The 20069-nt window shown below is 38.6% G+C and overlaps 1 protein-coding gene across 2 annotated transcripts in view; it reads left to right on the top strand.

The window, feature by feature from the left end:
* Window positions 1-346: 346 nt before the first annotated feature.
* mapk8b (mitogen-activated protein kinase 8b) overlaps window positions 347-20069 on the top strand; it is a 102943-nt gene continuing 83220 nt past the window's right edge. For both annotated transcript variants that reach the window (XM_083788154.1, XM_083788155.1), the window contains exon 1: window positions 347-478. In XM_083788154.1, coding sequence (XP_083644280.1) covers window positions 351-478 — 128 coding nt within the window. In that variant the 5' untranslated portion in view covers window positions 347-350. The remainder of the gene's footprint in view (window positions 479-20069) is intronic.

Raw genomic sequence — 20069 nt, forward strand, 5'->3', positions numbered from 1 at the left:
TATTTGTATGCAGCTGTGACTCTGTCTCCAAGACACATGTCTCCTTAGGGAGACAAATAAACACAACCTTGAACCTTGAAGGGGAGACTTTTTAAAAATGATTCCCACACAACTCATGACATATAGTTGACAGTGTTGAAAATGAGAGTTATTCTCCCTTTTAAGCAATAAAACGCCACACTGTTGTAAGTGTAAACGGAAGGTGAAAAGATCTCTCTCTCTCTCTCTCTCTGCCTCAGCCTAGCACTTTACCCTTCGTATGTTCACTGTATTGTTTTTATACTGGTGCTGAATAAAAAAATACTAAATACAATAAGGTCTTTTTCTTCTTCTCGCTGCAGGCCTTAACCATGAACAGGAACCGGCGTAGTGGTGAGAAGGAGTTCTACAGCCTAGACGTGGGCGACTCCACCTTCGTCGTCCTGAAGCGCTACCAGAACCTGAGGCCCATCGGCTCGGGAGCACAGGGCATCGTCTGGTGAGTAGAACCCTCCAGAACCTGAGGCCCATCGGCTCGGGAGCACAGGGCATCGTCTTGTGAGTCGGGCTGCACTTAACAGTTGTAACTTTGCCCTTTTTTTAAACGTTGAGCATTCATTAGTTTAGAGACCAGGATTACTGCATGTTTGAGACACAGGGAGAACATCCATTTAAACATGCAGTCTTTGTTCAGTACCAGGAGTCTGCCCATCGCACAATCTCTTTGGTAAACATGTGGGTTACAAATTCCATCCTAAAGGAGAGAGAACCCTGCAAAGATTCATCAGCTTGTGTTGTAGTTCAATTTCTTACAGAATTTACATAATTATATTCTGTATGTTTCCTATATGAGTTATATCACTGGATATGGAGACATGGGAAGACCTCTGTTACTGAACAAACAATAATTATATCAATGATTACTAGAGCTATTTTAACTACACATATCCCTTACAACACCTTTAATATTTCACAAAGGGTAATATTAAGCTCTGTGTGTTTCTGTAGTTCTGCTGAAACTCATCAGAGTCAAAGAGGTGTAAAATGTCCTCAGTTCATCCATAATGTGATCATTAACAGGTGATCTGTCCAATGCCAGACAACCAGTGACCATTAACACGTTTAATCTCTGCATTTGAATGCGTTGTAGCCTGTTTACATTTTAACCTGGGGTAAGAATGTGGGTTTTGTTCATTATTTAGCATTTGAAAAAAGAACATTGAATAAAAGTGCAGTCATCACAACCCCATTGAAACTAATTCCACACACCTGAGTGCTCCTAATTCCCTCAGAGCAGCACAACCTGAACAATGACTTAAATATTTAAAGTTGTCCAGGTTTCCCAGGTTTACACAAATACAGTTGTTGCTGTTATTGTGTTGCTGTTACACATCCCTGAATTGCATTGAGTGGAACAACCTTGGGGCGGCAGTGGCTCAGGGGTAGAGTGACCAGATGGCAACCGCAAGGTTCCCAGTTCGAACCCGGGCTCCCCCAGAGTTAAGTGTTGAAGCAAGACTCTGAACTCCTAATTGCTCCCGATATGCATGTTGGTTTGCATGGTTTCCTCCGGTATTGGTGTGTGTGTGTGAATGTAACGCCTACATTGTAAAGTGCTTTGGATGAAGCCTTATATAGGTGTAATTTAAATGGTAGTTTATCATTTACCATTTAACCCTGCACTGAACACTTGAGGCATTTACACATGTGTCCATTTGGCGCCCCGGCATTCTCTAGAGCGATTTCAGAGGCATACAGCGATACGGCTGTATTGTTTTGTCTGTGAAAATCATATAGCACTGACGAAGGTCTTAGGACCGAAACGTTTGCTTTTTAACTGCACTTTGAGCACAGAGCACTTTATGAGCATGATAAAATAAAGGAAAACATATTTCCTTAAGTCTCAGTCTAAGGAGTTTTACTTCTAGTTTCTATATGGTGAGCGAGTCTTTTTCTGTCAAAGTTTCCCTAGTTGCATTTTTGCTCATTTTTAAGCTTTTGTTTGTTTACTGATGTCGTTCTTAAACATTTCCATGGCAAGGAACCAAGATTAATATACAAATATTTCAAGATTTTATTTCAAGATTTTGAGAAAAACACAAACAAGGGCCAGTATAGTGCCCTAGCCAGGGCCAGATCTACCATATTGGGAACTTTGGGCACGTGCCCAGGGGCCCTTTTTGTTTGTTTTTTTTAGCTCCACTGAAAATGTCCCTGCTAATCCGAATGAAATAAATGGTGTTTAAAAAGGCGAACCGGAATAGGCCAATATAACGGCATAAAACCACCACAAAGCCGGCCTAAAACGGCGTAAATGTGAAGGGGGGCCCTTGGAGCTTCAGTGCCCAGGGGCCCTCAGAGGTGTTAACCCATTCTGACCGGGCACCCATTTTGGTGTTAGCATCATGTTATGCTTTAGCTATTGAAAAATAGCAGATCTACAAGCTCATATCGCGCCACCGAGTGGCGCGATACGAGCTTGTAGGTCTGCTATTTTTGAAAAATCGAAGAACGACTGATATTTTTAGAATCTGATCTCAGGTCAGAATGGGTCCATCAGACCAGTGTGTGTCCAGTGGAAAACCTCGTATGAATCTGATCTCAGGTCAGAATGGGTTAATCCGGCCCTGGTTCTAGCCCTGCGTTCCGTCAATTGTTTTGCTAAAATCAACCCGTGGCTTCTGATTGGTCTGTGGGTTTGGGAAGAAAACACCAGTTTGACGCAGTGTAGATTTTGTCGACTAAAACTTCCTTTGTCATACGGTGGATATTTAAAATGGAAAACATTTATGAAAAATAATATAAAAGTTTTTTCAATGTCAAAAATTGACATTTTTGCCACGGTTTGTTTCTTAGTATATAATACATTAAGTTTCTTCTGGGTCTCTCCCAGCTTCCATCATGTATCCATTGTATTGTATTAATTAATTCCTGTCCATTGTATATGTTATGCATATCCTTTACCCCTAGACTAATTGGTGCGTAACATTGTATGTAAATAAAGTAGGCTAATATGTTCTTAAATATACAATAGAGCCCAGGCCGTAATTCCCCCTTCATATTACTGTTGATCAATTGTACTTTTAACACAATTCACATTATGAAGCAGTAATAATGATGTTAGTGAAGTAGGTATGGAGGCATGGGAAGACCTCTGTTACTGAACAAACAATATAGGAATGATTTACTAGAGCCATTTTAACAAAACATATCCCGTACAGCACCTTTAACATTTCACAAAGGAAGTTCTGTAGTTGAAACTAGTTGAAACTCATCAGAGTCAAAGAGGTGTAAACTGGTCTCAGTTCATCCATAATGTGATCATTAACAGGTGATCTGTCCAATGCCAGACAACCAGTGACCATTAACACGTTTAATCTCTGCATTTTAATGCATTGTCTATAGTGAATGAAGTCATCATCATTTAGTCTGTTTACATTTTAACCTGGGGAAAGAATGTGGGGTTTGTTCATTATTTAGCATTGGAAAAACATTGAATAAAAGTGCAGTCATCAGAAATAAAATATGACTAATTGAACTTACATTGCAACTTAAAAAAGATAGTACAGGAGATGCTGAAGTATATGACTGTCTGCAATAATTTAGGGGGCGGTGGCAGTTTATGATTTGGAAAACAAATAGGCCTAACTGTTTCTTTGTAATGATGTAAACAGTATGAGCAGTTGTTTCTTCACCAGAGCTGGTTCTACTTGGTTCTGATGTTACTGAAATAATGTAGAGCGATCCTCTTTGACTCTGCTGTATTCATTAATATCCACTTATATTATTCAATACTGTTAGACATATATTATCCAGATACTCATTGCATGTACATAATATCCATAGCATATCATTTGTGAATATCAGTCTCCAGTAGGAGTCCCAATGGAGAGTGTTTGGTAGGAACTAATCCTTTGATGTTTTTAAGGTTTATTATAAACCAGTAATTTTTATGCACCACATATGGAAAAACTCCCAGGAAACAGCAGGTATGCTGGCACTCTTATTTATGTTACAATTAAAGACTGTTCTGTTTTATTTATTTTGTTTTAGTTATTTGTTTCCTAACTAAATAATCATGTTTTCCATATTAAATGCTTTGACTATGACAATGTCTGTTATTTGGGATTTATGCTGACTACTGCATTTATTTTGCTCACGTCCACATAGGCTAATAGGGTGTACTTATGTCCATACATCAATGTATTATAATTTGGATATAGTTAAGATTAATTAAATATGAAGCTTACAAAGCAATCTCACATTTAGCAGTTTATTTCTAGAATGTTGCATAGAGCATGACCTGGGGGAGGAGCTATAGAGGGGTGGAGCATGCAGCAGTTTGTTAGGTTGTGATTGGTTGAGCCATGATTCTATTGTTCTCCTATTTGGCCAATCAACACCAAGCAGTTAGTGGTTCCACCTCAGACTCTCTAGTATAAGAAGAGTTTGTAGTTGTCAGTTCTCCACAACTCCTCCAGGATATCAATCATTTCTGATCACATCTGACTGTGGACTCCAGACTTCAGCTGGAGATGAACTCTACCAATGCCACCATGAACAGTTCTGCTCAACAGGGAGGACCCAATGATCATCAAGACCTCTGTAAGTTACTTACTGTGTCTATATAGATATACAGCATGTCATAAAAAGTTGTTTGTTTTGTTAATATTAGCATTGACTTAAAATACAGTTGTTTGTCTCATTTTCTAAAATGCACAACATATAGTAATTTATCAAACTCTAAATGGTTGCTAATGTATGATTGTTTGCATTAACTTTGTTAGTTTCTGCAATTTTAAGTCTATGAAGTACAACTAAGCAACGTTTCATTTGTCTTTGTCCAATTCAGTGTTGCATCATCAGCCTGGTTTACCTGTTTTACCAGAGGTGAATGAACAAAGAACCTTCACTGGAGACAAACCCTATGGATGTGATCAGTGTGGGAAACAATTCTCTCACATGTCCACCCTGAAAGACCACCAGATAATTCATACTGGAGAGAAACCCTATGGATGTGATCAGTGTGGGAAACTATTCTCTCACATGTCCACCCTGAAAGACCACCAGAGAATTCATACTGGAGAGAAACCCTATGGATGTGATCAGTGTGGGAAACTATTCTCTCACATGTCCACCCTGAAAGACCACCAGAGAATTCATACTGGAGAGAAACCCTATGGATGTGATCATTGTGGACAACACTTCTCTCAAATGACAAACCTTAAAAGCCACAGAAGAACTCACACTGGAGAGAAACCATATGAATGTGATCAGTGTGGACAACACTTCTCTATGATGAGCAGCCTTAAAAGACACCAGACAATTCACACTGGAGAGAAACCATATGGTTGTGATCAGTGTGGACAACACTTCTCTTTAATGACAAACCTTAAAAGCCACAGGAGAACTCACACTGGAGAGAAACCATATGGATGTGACCAGTGTGGACAACACTTCTCTCAAATGACAAACCTTAAAAGCCACCAGAGAATTCACACTGGGGAGAAAGCCTATGGATGTGATCAGTGTGGACAACACTTCTCTCAAATGTCCAACCTGAAAAACCACCAGAGAATTCACACTGGAGAGAAACCATATGGATGTGATCAGTGTGGACAACACTTCTCTCGTTTGGCCAGCCTTAAAATACACCAGAGAATTCACACTGGGGAGAAAACCAAATAATTGTGATGTGTTCTCTTATAGTAAAACAGCTGAACTCTCTGGATCCCACCAGGAACAATTGACCTGTAGATTTGCCATACAGTGGATATTTAAAATGGCTATTATGAAAGGTTTTTCTTCTTCTTGCCACGGTTTGTTTCTTAGTATATAATACATTACGTTTCTTCAGGGTCTCTCTCAGCTTCCATCATGAATCCATTGTATTGTATTAAGAAAAACAATTTTGTACCTCTAACTTTTATGTCTGAAGTACAAGTGTTTTCAACTTTTGAGTGGGGTTTCCTGTCCATTCTATATGTTATGCATACCCTTTACCCATAGACTAATTGGTGCGTAACAGCGTATGTAAGTAAAGTAGGCTAACATGTTCTTAAATATACAATAGAGCCCACGCCGTAATCCCCCTTCATATTACTGTTGATCAATTGTACTTTTAACACTTCACATTATGAAATAGTAATAATGATGTTAGTGAAGTAGGTATGGAGGCATGGGAAGACCTCTGTTACTCCACAAACAATATATCAATGATTTACTAGAGCCATTTTAACAAAACATATCCCGTACAGCACCTTTAACATTTCACAAAGGCAGTTCTGTAGTTCTGCTGAAACTCATCAGAGTCAAAGAGGTGTAAACTGGTCTCAGTTCATCCATAATGTGATCATTAACAGGTGATCTGTCCAATGCCAGACAACCAGTGACCATTAACACGTTTAATCTCTGCATTTGAATGCATTGTCTATAGTGAATGAAGCCTCAGTCATCATCATTTAGCCTGTTTACATTTTAACCTGGGGAAAGAATGTGGGGTTTGCTCATTATTTAGCATTGGAAAAACATTGAATAAAAGTGCAGTCATCAGAAATATCTAAGTAAAGTAGTTAAAAGTAAAGTGTTCGAATTTTACTAATTTGAGCCACTGGAAATGTCCTGACCGCACACACATGAATCCACATTACAACCAAGTGTAACATGTTGATCATGTATGTCATTAAATGTTTGGAATAATTGGAAATGAAGGACTCTGATGTAAACATTTTTTTTGTTTATTTTTCCTCGTATCAGGTTTTTTGTATTTACCTGTACTTTTGTTGAACTGTAACCATTCTACAAACTGAATAAAATGTTGATTCAATCATTTGTTTGTGCTTTATAAAAATATAGAATACAATTAATTGTTGTGTTACTCAACACTAAAACAAACTGCCTATATGTTTGTTATATGATTCAAATTGCTAATATGAAAGGTTGTTTTTTCTTCCTGTTTTGTTTTTCTTAGTATATAATTCAAATGTACAAGCTTGATCTATAGTCTATACTTAAACAAATCAATGGGGTGCTCAGAAAAGTCTGAGTAGATGTTAAAATCCCCCAAACATGTTTGAAAGTGAAACATCCATTTAAACATGCAGTCTTTGTTCAGTACCAGGAGTCTGCCCATCGCACAATCTCTTTGGTAAACATGTGGGTTACAAATTCCATCCTAAAGGAGAGAGAACCCAGCAAAGATTTATCAGCTTGTGTTTTAGTTAAATTTCTTACAGAATTATATTCTGTATGTATCCTATATGAGTTATATTGGATATGGAGACATGGGAAGACCTCTGTTACTGAACAAACAATAATTATATCAATGATTACTAGAGCTATTTTAACTACACATATCCCTTACAACACCTTTAATATTTCATTAAGGGTAATATTTAGTTCTGTGTGATAGACCTATTTCTGTAGTTCTGATGAAACTCATCAGAGTCAAAGAGGTGTAAAATGTTCTCAGTTCATCCATAATGTGATCATTAACAGGTGATCTGTCCAATGCCAGACAACCAGTGACCATTAACACGTTTAATCTCTGCATTTGAATGCATTGTAGCCTGTTTACATTTTAACCTGGGGTAAGAATGTGGGTTTTGTTCATTATTTAGCACCTGAGTGCTCCTCATTCCCTCAGAGCAGCACAACCTGAACAATGACTTAAAGACTTAAAGTTGTCCAGGTTTCCCAGGTTTACACAAATACAGTTGTTGCTGTTATTGTTACACATCCCTGAATTGCATGGAGTGGAAAAACCTTGGGGCGGCAGTGGCTCAGGGGTAGAGTGACCAGATGGCAACCGCAAGGTTCCCAGTTCGAACCCGGGCTCCCCCAGAGTTAATTGTTGAAGTGTCTTTGAGCAAGACTCTGAACTCCTAATTGCTCCCGATATGCATGTTGGTGCCTTGCATGGTTTCCTCCGGTATTGGTGTGTGTGTGTGAATGTAACGCCTACATTGTAAAGTGCTTTGGATGAAGCCTTATATAGGTGTAATTTAAATGGTAGTTTATCATTTACCATTTAACCCTGCACTGAACACTTGAGGCATTTACACATGTGTCCATTTGGCGCCCCGGCATTCTCTAGAGCGATTTCAGAGGCATACAGCGATACGGCTGTATTGTTTTAGAGCTCTTTAAGAGCAAGTTCTTTGTCTGTGAAAATCATATAGCACTGACGAAGGTCTTAGGACCGAAACGTTTGCTTTTTAATTACACTTTGAGCACAGAGCACTTTATGAGCATGATAAAATAAAGGAAAACATATTTCCTTAAGTCTCAGTCTAAGGAGTTTTACTTCTAGTTTCTATATGGTGAGCGAGTCTTTTTCTGTCAAAGTTTCCCTAGTTGCATTTTTGCTCATTTTTAAGCTTTTTGTTTGTTTACTGGTGTCGTTCTTAAAGGTATATTCAGTGATTTCACTTAATTCAAATATCACTTATTTTTTTGTTTTGTTGTGATAATCCTCCCTACTATAGAGTGTGCTGGCCATATAAGGAGTTCCTCCTTGTCCCCAGTTAACCCCTGGGGGTCAAAAAACCTTAGGTTTCGTTTTTGACTCTATCCTGATTGGACGAAAGGCTGGGTCCCACAGCCAAAAACGAAACCTAAGGTTTTTTGAGTGAAATCACTGAATATACCTTTAAACATTTCCATGGCAAGGAACCAAGATTAATATACAAATATTTCAAGATTTTATTTCAAGATTTTGTATTTTTTTAATTGTCGTTGCCCTGTCGCATCATACACCTGGTTGCTTATTTCTCTCGCTAAATCTGGCAACACTGCTAATCAGCCAGTGAACCAGTTGTCACTGCCTATTGACAGAACACTGCTAATCAGCCATCTCTACACATAGATCTACAGACCTCAGATCAGATGTGTACTGTAACATGTACCATGTGATACTGTGGACATTGCTTAACCCATTCTGACCTGAGATCAGATTCATACGAGGTTTCCGCCGGACACACACTGGTCTGATGAACCCATTCTGACCTGAGATCAGATTCTAAAAATGTCAGTCGTTCTTCGATTTTTCAAAAAATAGCAGACCTACAAGCTCGTATCGCGCCACTCGGTGGCGCGATATGAGCTTGTAGATCTGCTATTTTTCAATAGCTAAAGCATAACATGATGCTAACACCAAAATGGGTGCCCGTTCAGAATGGGTTAAGGCAGGGGTGCCATGTCTCACCCTTTGAGTGTGACAGTCACGCAATTTAACCCTTTACCACGCACCACGCCACACATGCTATTTCACACGCATTATAAATAACAATTTTCTCCGCGGCTCCGCCGCGTAATAAGTGTCAAAGTGACCTGTGACTATCTCTCTTCTATACTGGTGTGTGGCGTCTCTTGCGTGATATGAGGAAGTGGAACGGTGCCAGTAGCCCGTGCACGTTATAGGGACAAAGTCGTGTGTGTGTGTGTGTGTGTGTGTGTGAAGTGAAGGGGGAGGGGCCGCATCGCGACTTGTTTCTGTTCAGAGAGAGCCCACAGATGTTTGAACTAAGAAATATATTTCACAACATATTCCCCAATTTCCACTGAGATTATGGGGTGAATGAATGTGGCCAGACCCATCTTCTCTTTCTGTCATAGTGACATTGTCCTGCATCAGATCAAGTCCAAATCAGGTTCTCCAATCTCCAGTAGCCTCTTCAGCTATGTGTGTGGCTGGCTGGGTCTGAGCACTATGCGTGTGGCTTGCTGGCTGGCTGGGTCTGAGCACTATGTGTGTGGCTTGCTGGCTGGCTGGGTCTGAGCACTATGTGTGTGGCTTGCTGGCTGGCTGGGTCTGAGCACTATGTGTGTGGCTTGCTGGCTGGCTGGGTCTGAGCATACATAGATAGATAGATAGATAGAATCTTTTTCATTTCTACTTTAAGCATGAGGAGGCTGTCAGTGCAGGGAGAGCAGCTGGCATGGAGGTGAAGACATCAGTGTTAAGGTTAAATATCAATGTTAAAACGGGCCAAATCGACATTGAAAAAGGCTATTTTTTTTCGCCGCCGCCCTTCGGACGGCGTCGAACACATTAAGACACTAGAGTCTCACTCTTGACATTTTCTGAAATATGGCAGCCCTGGTTAAGGTGTGAGAAAAACACAAACAAGGGCCAGTATAGTGCCCTAGCCAGGGCCAGATCTACCATATTGGGAACTTTGGGCACGTGCCCAGGGGCCCTTTTTGTTTGTTTTTTTAGCTCCACTGAATAAGTCCCTGCTAATCCAAATGAAATAAATGGTGTTTAAAAAGGCGAACCGGAATAGGCCTATATAACGGCATAAAACCGCCACAAAACCGGCCTAAAACAGCGTAAATGTGAAGGGGGGCCCTTGGAGCTTCAGTGCCCAGGGGCCCTCAGAGGTGTTAACCCATTCTGACCGGGCACCCATTTTGGTGTTAGCATCATGTTATGCTTTAGCTATATATATTTTTTTTTTTAATCGAAGAACGACTGATATTTTTAGAATCTGATCTCAGGTCAGAATGGGTCCATCAGACCAGTGTGTGTCCAGTGGAAAACCTCGTATGAATCTGATCTCAGGTCAGAATGGGTTAATCCGGCCCTGGTTCTAGCCCTGCGTTCCGTCAATGGTTTTGCTGCTCAGTCTGGAAAGGGACATGTATACGGGAGAAATCAACCCGTGGCTTCTGATTGGTCTGTGGGTTTGGGGAAAAAAAACACCAGTTTGACGCAGTGTAGATTTTGTCGACTAAAACTTCCTTTGTCATACGGTGGATATTTAAAATGGAAAACATTTATGAAAAATAATATAAAAGTTTTTTCAATTTTTGCCACGGTTTGTTTCTTAGTATACAATCCATTAAGTTTCTTCTGGGTCTCTCTGAGCTTCCATCATGAATCCATTGTATTGTATTTAGGGCTGTCAAAGTTAACGCACTATTAACTAGTTAACTCACAATCCTTTTAATGGCACTAATTTTTTTAATGTGCGATTAACGCACTGTGAAGTTTGACAGAATGGTTGAGAGACGCATGCATGTGAATGCAGGCAGTCAGTGAGCCCCCTCTCTCTCTCTCCCAGTGAGTCTACACAATTAGAAAACTTAGAAAACATGTTATTTTGATCAACATGGCCTGTTATCTCTCGTAATGGTACCATTGGCCAACATCAATACAGTTCTTTAGTTTGGGTCTGGAAGGCTAAATGTCATCAAATGGTGGTCCGTGGCTCAAATGCAGAATAAATAATGGGCCTTGATATGAAGAATCTTGAAAACCACTGATTTAAGGTATATTTAGAACGTATACAAAATATGCGATTAATTTGCGATTAATCACAGTTAACTATTGACAATCATGTGATTAATCAAGTTAAATATTTTAATCGATTGACAGCCCTAATTGTATTAATTAATTCCTGTCCATTGTATATGTTATGCATATCCTTTACCCCTAGACTAATTGGTGCGTAACATTGTATGTAAATAAAGTAGGCTAATATGTTATTAAATATATAATAGAGCCCAGGCCGTAATTCCCCCTTCATATTACTGTTGATCAATTGTACTTCTAACACAATTCACATTATGAAATAGTAATAATGATGTTAGTGAAGTAGGTATGGAGGCATGAGAAGACCTCTGTTACTGAACAAACAATATAGCAATGATTTACTAGAGCCATTTTAACAAAACATATCCCGTACAGCACCTTTAACATTCCACAAAGGAAGTTCTGTAGTTCTGCTGAAACTCATCAGAGTCAAAGAGGTGTAAACTGGTCTCAGTTCATCCATAATGTGATCATTAACAGGTGATCTGTCCAATGACAGACAACCAGTGACCATTAACACGTTTAATCTATGCATTTGAATGCATTGTCTACAGTGAATGAAGCATCAGCCATCATCATTTAGCCTGTTTACATTTTAACCTTGGGAAAGAATGTGGGGGTTGTTCATTATTTAGCATTGGAAAAACATTGGATAAAAGTGCAGTCATCAGAAATAAAATATGACAAATTGAACTTACATTGCAACTTAAAAAAGATAGTACAGGAGATGCTGTAGTATATGACTGTCTGCAATCATTTAGGGGGTGGGTGGCAGTTTGTGATTTGGAAAACAAATAGGCCTAACTGTTTCTTTGTAATGATGTAAACGGTATGAGCAGTTGTTTCTTCACCAGAGCTGGTTCTACTTGGTTCTGATGTTACTGAAAGAATGTAGAGCAATTATCTTTGACTCTGCTGCATTAATAATATCCACTTATATTATTCAATACTGTTAGACATATATTATCCAGATACTCATTGCATGTACATAATATCCATAGCATATCATTTGTGAACCTCAGTCTCCAGTAGGAGTCCCAATGGAGAGTGTTTGGTAGGAACTACTCCTTTGAGGTTTTTAAGGTTTATTATAAACCAGCAGTTTTTATGCATCACATATGGAAAAACTCCCAGAAAACAGCAGGTATGCTGGCACTCTGATTTATGTTACAATTAAAGACTGTTCTGTTTTATTTATTTTGTTTTAGTTATTTGTTTCCTAACTAAATAATCATGTTTTCCATATTAAATGCTTTGACTATGACAATGTCTGTTATTTGGGATTTATGCTGACTACTGCATTTATTTTGCTCACGTCCACATAGGCTAATAGGGTGTACTTATGTCCATACATCAATGTATTATAATTTGGATATAGTTTAGATTCATTAACCCATAGGCCTAAGGCCGATTCTAAAAACGCCTCTAAATCCTGACCTAAGATTTCTGAAAAACTTCAAATATTTATATAGCAGCATAATTTCTTTTACATTTTTGAATACTGTACATACTGTACAGAACCCAAATATGGGTGCCCGGCCTGAGGGGGTAAGATACCAATAGGGGTTCCCGCCCAGAATGGGTTAAATATGAAGCTTACAAAGCAATCTCACATTTAGCAGTTTATTTCTAGAATGTTGCATAGAGCATGACCTGGGGGAGGAGCTACAGAGGGGTGGAGCATGCAGCAGTTTGTTAGGTTGTGATTGGTTGAGCAATGATTCTATTCTCCTCTTTGGTCAATCAACACCAAGCAGTTAGTGGTTTCACCTCAGACTCTCTAGTATAAGAAGAGTTTGTAGTTGTCAGTTCTCCACAACTCCTCCAGGATATCAATCATTTCTGATCACATCTGACTGTGGACTCCAGACTTCAGCTGAAGATGAACTCTACCAATGCCACCATGAACAGTTCTGCTCAACAGGGAGGACCCAATGATCATCAAGACCTCTGTAAGTTACTTACTGTGTCTATATGGATATACAGCATGTCATAAAAAGTTGTTTGTTTTGTTTTATATTAGCATTGACTTAAAATACAGTTGTTTGTCTCATTTTCTAAAATGCACAACATATAGTAATTTATCAAACTCTAAATGGATGCTAATGTATGATTGTGTGCATTAACTTTGTTAGTTTCTGAAATTTTAAGTCTATGAAGTACAACTAAGCAATGTTTCATTTGTCTTTGTCCAATTCAGTGTTGCATCATCAGCCTGGTTTACCTGTTCTACCAGAGGTGAATGAACAAAGAACCGTGGCTATGCAAAAACACCACTGCTGTGATCAGTGTGGTAAACGCTTACCTACATTGTACAAACTTAAAACACACCAGAGAATTCACACTGGAGAGAAACCCTATGGATGTGATCAGTGTGGGAAACACTTCTCTCAAATGTCCACCCTGAAAGACCACCAGAGAATTCACACTGGAGAGAAACCCTATGGATGTGATCAGTGTGGACAACACTTCTCTCAAATGAAAAACCTTAAAAGCCACAGAAGAACTCACACTGGAGAGAAACCCTATGGATGTGATCAGTGTGGACAACACTTCTCTCAAATGAAAAACCTTAAAAGCCACATAAGAACTCACACTGGAGAGAAACCATATGGATGTGATCAGTGTGGACAACACTTCTCTCAAATGACAAACCTTAAAAGCCACAGAAGAACTCACACTGGAGAGAAACCATATGGATGTGATCAGTGTGGACAACACTTCTCTACAATGACAAACCTTAAAACCCACCAGGTGATTCATAATGGGGAGAAACCCTATGGATGTGATCAGTGTGGACAACAATTCTCTTGTTTGGCCAACCTTAAAAGCCACCAGAAAATTCACACTGGAGAGAAACCATATGGATGTGACCAGTGTGGACAACACTTCTCTCACTTGTCCACCCTGAAAACCCACCAGATAATTCATACTGGAGAGAAACCCTATGGATGCGATCAGTGTGGACAACACTTCTCTATAATGAGCAGCCTTAAAAGACACCAGAAAATTCACACTGGAGAGAAACCATATGGATGTGATCAGTGTGGACAACACTTCTCTTTAATGACAAACCTTAAAAGCCACAGGAGAACTCACACTGGAGAGAAACCATATGGATGTGATCAGTGTGGACAACACTTCTCTCGTTTGGCCAGCCTTAAAATACACCAGAGAATTCACACTGGGGAGAAAACCAAATAATTGTGATGTGTTCTCTTATAGTAAAACAGCTGAACTCTCTGGATCCCACCAGGAACAATTGACCTGTAGATTTGCCATACAGTGTATATTTAAAATGGCTATTATGAAAGGTTTTTCTTCTTCTTGCCACGGTTTGTTTCTTAGTATATAATACATTACGTTTCTTCAGGGTCTCTCTCAGCTTCCATCATGAATCCATTGTATTGTATTAAGAAAAACAATTTTGTACCTCTAACTTTTATGTCTGAAGTACAAGTGTTTTCAACTTTTGAGTGGGGTTTCCTGTCCATTCTATATGTTATGCATACCCTTTACCCATAGACTAATTGGTGCGTAACAGCGTATGCAAGTAAAGTAGGCTAACATGTTCCTAAATATACAATAGAGCCCACGCCGTAATCCCCCTTCATATTACTGTTGATCAATTGTACTTTTAACACAATTCACATTATGAAACAGTAATAATGATGTTAGTGAAGTAGGTATGGAGGCATGGGAAGACCTCTGTTACTCAACAAACAATATATCAATGATTTACTAGAGCCATTTTAACAAAACATATCCCGTACAGCACCTTTAACATTTCACAAAGGCAGTTCTGTAGTTCTGCTGAAACTCATCAGAGTCAAAGAGGTGTAAACTGGTCTCAGTTCATCCATAATGTGATCATTAACAGGTGATCTGTCCAATGCCAGACAACCAGTGACCATTAACACGTTTAATCTCTGCATTTGAATGCATTGTCTATAGTGAATGAAGCATCAGTCATCATCATTTAGCCTGTTTACATTTTAACCTGGGGAAAGAATGTGGGGTTTGCTCATTATTTAGCATTGGAAAAACATTGAATAAAAGTGTCATCAGAAATATCTAAGTAAAGTAGTTAAAAGTAAAGTGTTCGAATTTTACTAATTTGAGCCACTGGAAATGTCCTGACCGCACACACATGAATCCACATTACAACCAAGTGTAACATGTTGATGATGTATGTCATTAAATGTTTGGAATAATTGAAAATGAAGGACTCTGATGTAAACATTTTTTTTGTTTATTTTTCCTCGTATCAGGTTTTTTGTATTTACCTGTACTTTTGTTGAACTGTAACCATTCTACAAACTGAATAAAATGTTGATTCAATCATTTGTTTGTGCTTTATAAAAAATATAGAATACAATTAATTGTTGTGTTACTCAACACTAAAACAAACTGCCTATATGTTTATTTTTGTTATATGATTCAAAATGCTAATATGAAAGGTTGTTTTTTCTTCCTGTTTTGTTTTTCTTAGTATATAATTAAAATGTACAAGCTTGATCTATAGTCTATACTTAAACAAATCAATGGGGTGCTCAGAAAAGTCTGAGTAGATGTTAAAATCCCCCAAACATGTTTGAAAGTGAAACATCCATTTAAACATGCAGTCTTTGTTCAGTACCAGGAGTCTGCCCATCGCACAATCTCTTTGGTAAACATGTGGGTTACAAATTCCATCCTAAAGGAGAGAGAACCCAGCAAAGATTTATCAGCTTGTGTTTTAGTTAAATTTCTTACAGAATTATATTCTGTATGTATCCTATATGAGTTATATTGGATATGGAGACATGGGAAGACCTCTGTTACTGAACAAACAATAATTATATCAATGATTACTAGAGCTATTTTAACTACACATATCCCTTACAACACCTTTAATATTTCATTAAGGGTAATATTTAGTTCTGTGTGATAGACCTATTTCTGTAGTTCTGATGAAACTCATCAGAGTCAAAGAGGTGTAAAATGGTCTCAGTTCATCCATAATGTGATCATTAACAGGTGATCTGTCCAATGCCTGACAACCAGTGACCATTAACACGTTTAATCTCTGCATTTGAATGCATGTTTACATTTTAACCTGGGGTAAGAATGTGGGTTTTGTTCATTATTTAGCACCTGAGTGCTCCTCATTCCCTCAGAGCAGCACAACCTGAACAATGACTTAAAGACTTAAAGTTGTCCAGGTTTCCCAGGTTTACACAAATACAGTTGTTGCTGTTACTGTGTTGCTGTTACACATCCCTGAATTGCATTGAGTGGAACAACTTTGGGGCGGCAGTGGCTCAGGGGTAGAGTGACCAGATGGCAACCGCAAGGTTCCCAGTTCGAACCCGATCCCCCAGAGTTAAGTGTTGAAGTGTCTTTGAGCAAGACTCTGAACCCCTAATTGCTCCCGATATGCATGTTGGTGCCTTGCATGGTTTCCTCCTGTATTGGTGTGTGTGTGTGAATGTAACGCCTACATTGTAAAGTGCTTTGGAGGAAGCCTTATATAGGTGTAATTTAAATGGTAGTTTATCATTTACCATTTAACCCTGCACTGAACACTTGAGGCATTTACACATGTGTCCATTTGGCGCCCCAGCATTCTCTAGAGCGATTTCAGAGGCATACAGCGATACGGCTGTATTGTTTTAGAGCTCTTTAAGAGCAAGTTCTTTGTCTGTGAAAATCATATAGCACTGACGAAGGTCTTAGGACCGAAACGTTTGCTTTTTAATTACACTTTGAGCACAGAGCACTTTATGAGCATGATAAAATAAAGGAAAACATATTTCCTTAAGTCTCAGTCTAAGGAGTTTTACTTCTAGTTTCTATATGGTGAGCGAGTCTTTTTCTGTCAAAGTTTCCCTAGTTGCATTTTTGCTCATTTTTAAGCTTTTTGTTTGTTTACTTATGTCGTTCTTAAACATTTCCATGGCAAGGAACCAAGATTAATATACAAATATTTCAAGATTTTATTTCAAGATTTTGTATTTTTTTAATTGTCGTTGCCCTGTCGCATCATACACCTGGTTGCTTATTTATCTCGCTAAATCTGGCAACACTGCTAATCAGCCAGTGAACCAGTTGTCACTGCCTATTGACAGAACACTGCTAATCAGCCAGTGAACCAGTTGTCACTGCCTATTGACAGAACACTGCTAATCTCTACACATAGATCTACACATAGATCTACACATAGATCTACACATAGATCTACACATAGATCTACACATAGATCTACACATAGATCTACACATAGATCTACACATAGATCTACAGACCTCAGATCAGATGTGTACTGTAACATGTACCATGTGATACTGTGGACATTGCTTAAGGTGTGAGAAAAACACAAACAAGGGCCAGTATAGTGCCCTAGCCAGGGCCAGATCTACCATATTGGGAACTTTGGGCACGTGCCCAGGGGCCCTTTTTGTTTGTTTTTTTTAGCTCCACTGAATAAGTCCCTGCTAATCCAAATGAAATAAATGGTGTTTAAAAAGGCGAACCGGAATAGGCCAATATAACGGCATAAAACCGCCACAAAACCGGCCTAAAACAGCGTAAATGTGAAGGGGGGCCCTCAGAGGTGTTAACCCATTCTGACCGGGCACCCATTTTGGTGTTAGCATCATGTTATGCTTTAGCTATTGAAAAATAGCAGACCTACAAGCTCATATCGCGCCACCGAGTGGCGCGATACGAGCTTGTAGGTCTGCTATTTTTGAAAAATCGAAGAACTACTGATATTTTTAGAATCTGATCTCAGGTCAGAATGGGTCCATCAGACCAGTGTGTGTCCAGTGGAAAACCTCGTATGAATCTGATCTCAGGTCAGAATGGGTTAATCCGGCCCTGGTTCTAGCCCTGCGTTCCGTCAATGGTTTTGCTGCTCAGTCTGGAAAGGGTCCAAGGTAGGCGGGACATGTGTACGGGAGAAATCAACCTGTGGCTTCTGATTGGTCTGTGGGTTTGGGGAAAAAAAACACCAGTTTGACGCAGTGTAGATTTTGTCGACTAAAACTTCCTTTGTCATACAGTGGATATTTAAAATGGAAAACATTTATGAAAAATAATATAAAAGTTTTTTCAATGTCAAAAATTGACATTTTTTCCACGGTTTGTTTCTTAGTATATAATACATTAAGTTTATTCTGGGTCTCTCCCAGCTTCCATCATGTATCCATTGTATTGTATTAATTAATTCCTGTCCATTGTATATGTTATGCATATCCTTTACCCCTAGACTAATTGGTGCGTAACATTGTATGTAAATAAAATAGGCTAATATGTTCTTAAATATACAATAGAGCCCAGGCCGTAATTCCCCCTTCATATTAGTGTTGATCAATTGTACTTTTAACACAATTCACATTATTAAATAGTAATAATGATGTTAGTGAAGTAGGTATGGAGACCTCTGTTACTGAACAAACAATATAGCAATGATTTACTAGAGCCATTTTAACAAAACATCTCCCGTACAGCACCTTTAACATTTCACAAAGGAAGTTCTGTAGTCCTGCTGAAACTCATCAGAGTCAAAGAGGTGTAAACTGGTCTCAGTTCATCCATAATGTGATCATTAACAGGTGATCTGTCCAATGACAGACAACCAGTGACCATTAACACGTTTAATCTCTGCATTTGAATGCATTGTCTACAGTGAATGAAGCATCAGCCATCATCATTTAGCCTGTTTACATTTTAACCTGGGGAAAGAATGTGGGGTTTGTTCATTATTTAGCATTGGAAAAACATTGAATAAAAGTGCAGTCATCATAAATAAAATATGACAAATTGAACTTACATTGCAACTTAAAAAAGATATTACAGGAGATGCTGTAGTATATGACTGTCTGCAATCATTTAGGGGGTGGGTGGCAGTTTGTGATTTGGAAAACAAATAGGCCTAACTGTTTCTTTGTAATGATGTAAATCACAGTATGAGCAGTTGTTTCTTCACCAGAGCTGGTTCTACTTGGTTCTGATGTTACTGAAAGAATTTAGAGCAATCCTCTTTGACTCTGCTGCATTAATTAATATCCACTTATATTATTCAATACTGTTAGACATATATTATCCAGATACTCATTGCATGTACATAATATCCATAGCATATCATTTGTGAATATCAGTCTCCAGTAGGAGTCCCAATGGAGAGTGTTTGGTAGGAACTAATCCTTTGAGGTTTTTAAGGTTTATTATAAACCAGCAGTTTTTATGCACCACATATGGAAAAACTCCCAGAAAACAGCAGGTATGCTGGCACTCTTATTTATGTTACAATTAAACACTGTTCTGTTTTATTTATTTGTTTCCTAACTAAATAATCATGTTTTCCATATTAAATGCTTTGACTATGACAATGTCTGTTATTTGGGATTTATGCTGACTACTGCATTTATTTTGCTCACGTCCACATAGGCTAATAGGGTGTACTTATGTCCATACATCAATGTATTATAATTTGGATATAGTTTAGATTCATTAAATATGAAGCTTACAAAGCAATCTCACATTTAGCAGTTTATTTCTAGAATGTTGCATAGAGCATGACCTGGGGGAGGAGCTACAGAGGGGTGGAGCATGCAGCAGTTTGTTAGGTTGTGATTGGTTGAGCCATGATTCTATTGTTCTCCTCTTTGGCCAATCAACACCAAGCAGTTAGTGGTTCCACATCTGGCTCTCTAGTATAAGAAGAGTTTGTAGTTGTCAGTTCTCCACAACTCCTCCAGGATATCAATCATTTCTGATCACATCTGAC

The sequence above is a fragment of the Protomyctophum parallelum genome (assembly GCF_964188405.1).
Source record: "Protomyctophum parallelum genome assembly, chromosome: 17".
In the NCBI taxonomy this organism is placed as follows: domain Eukaryota; kingdom Metazoa; phylum Chordata; class Actinopteri; order Myctophiformes; family Myctophidae; genus Protomyctophum; species Protomyctophum parallelum.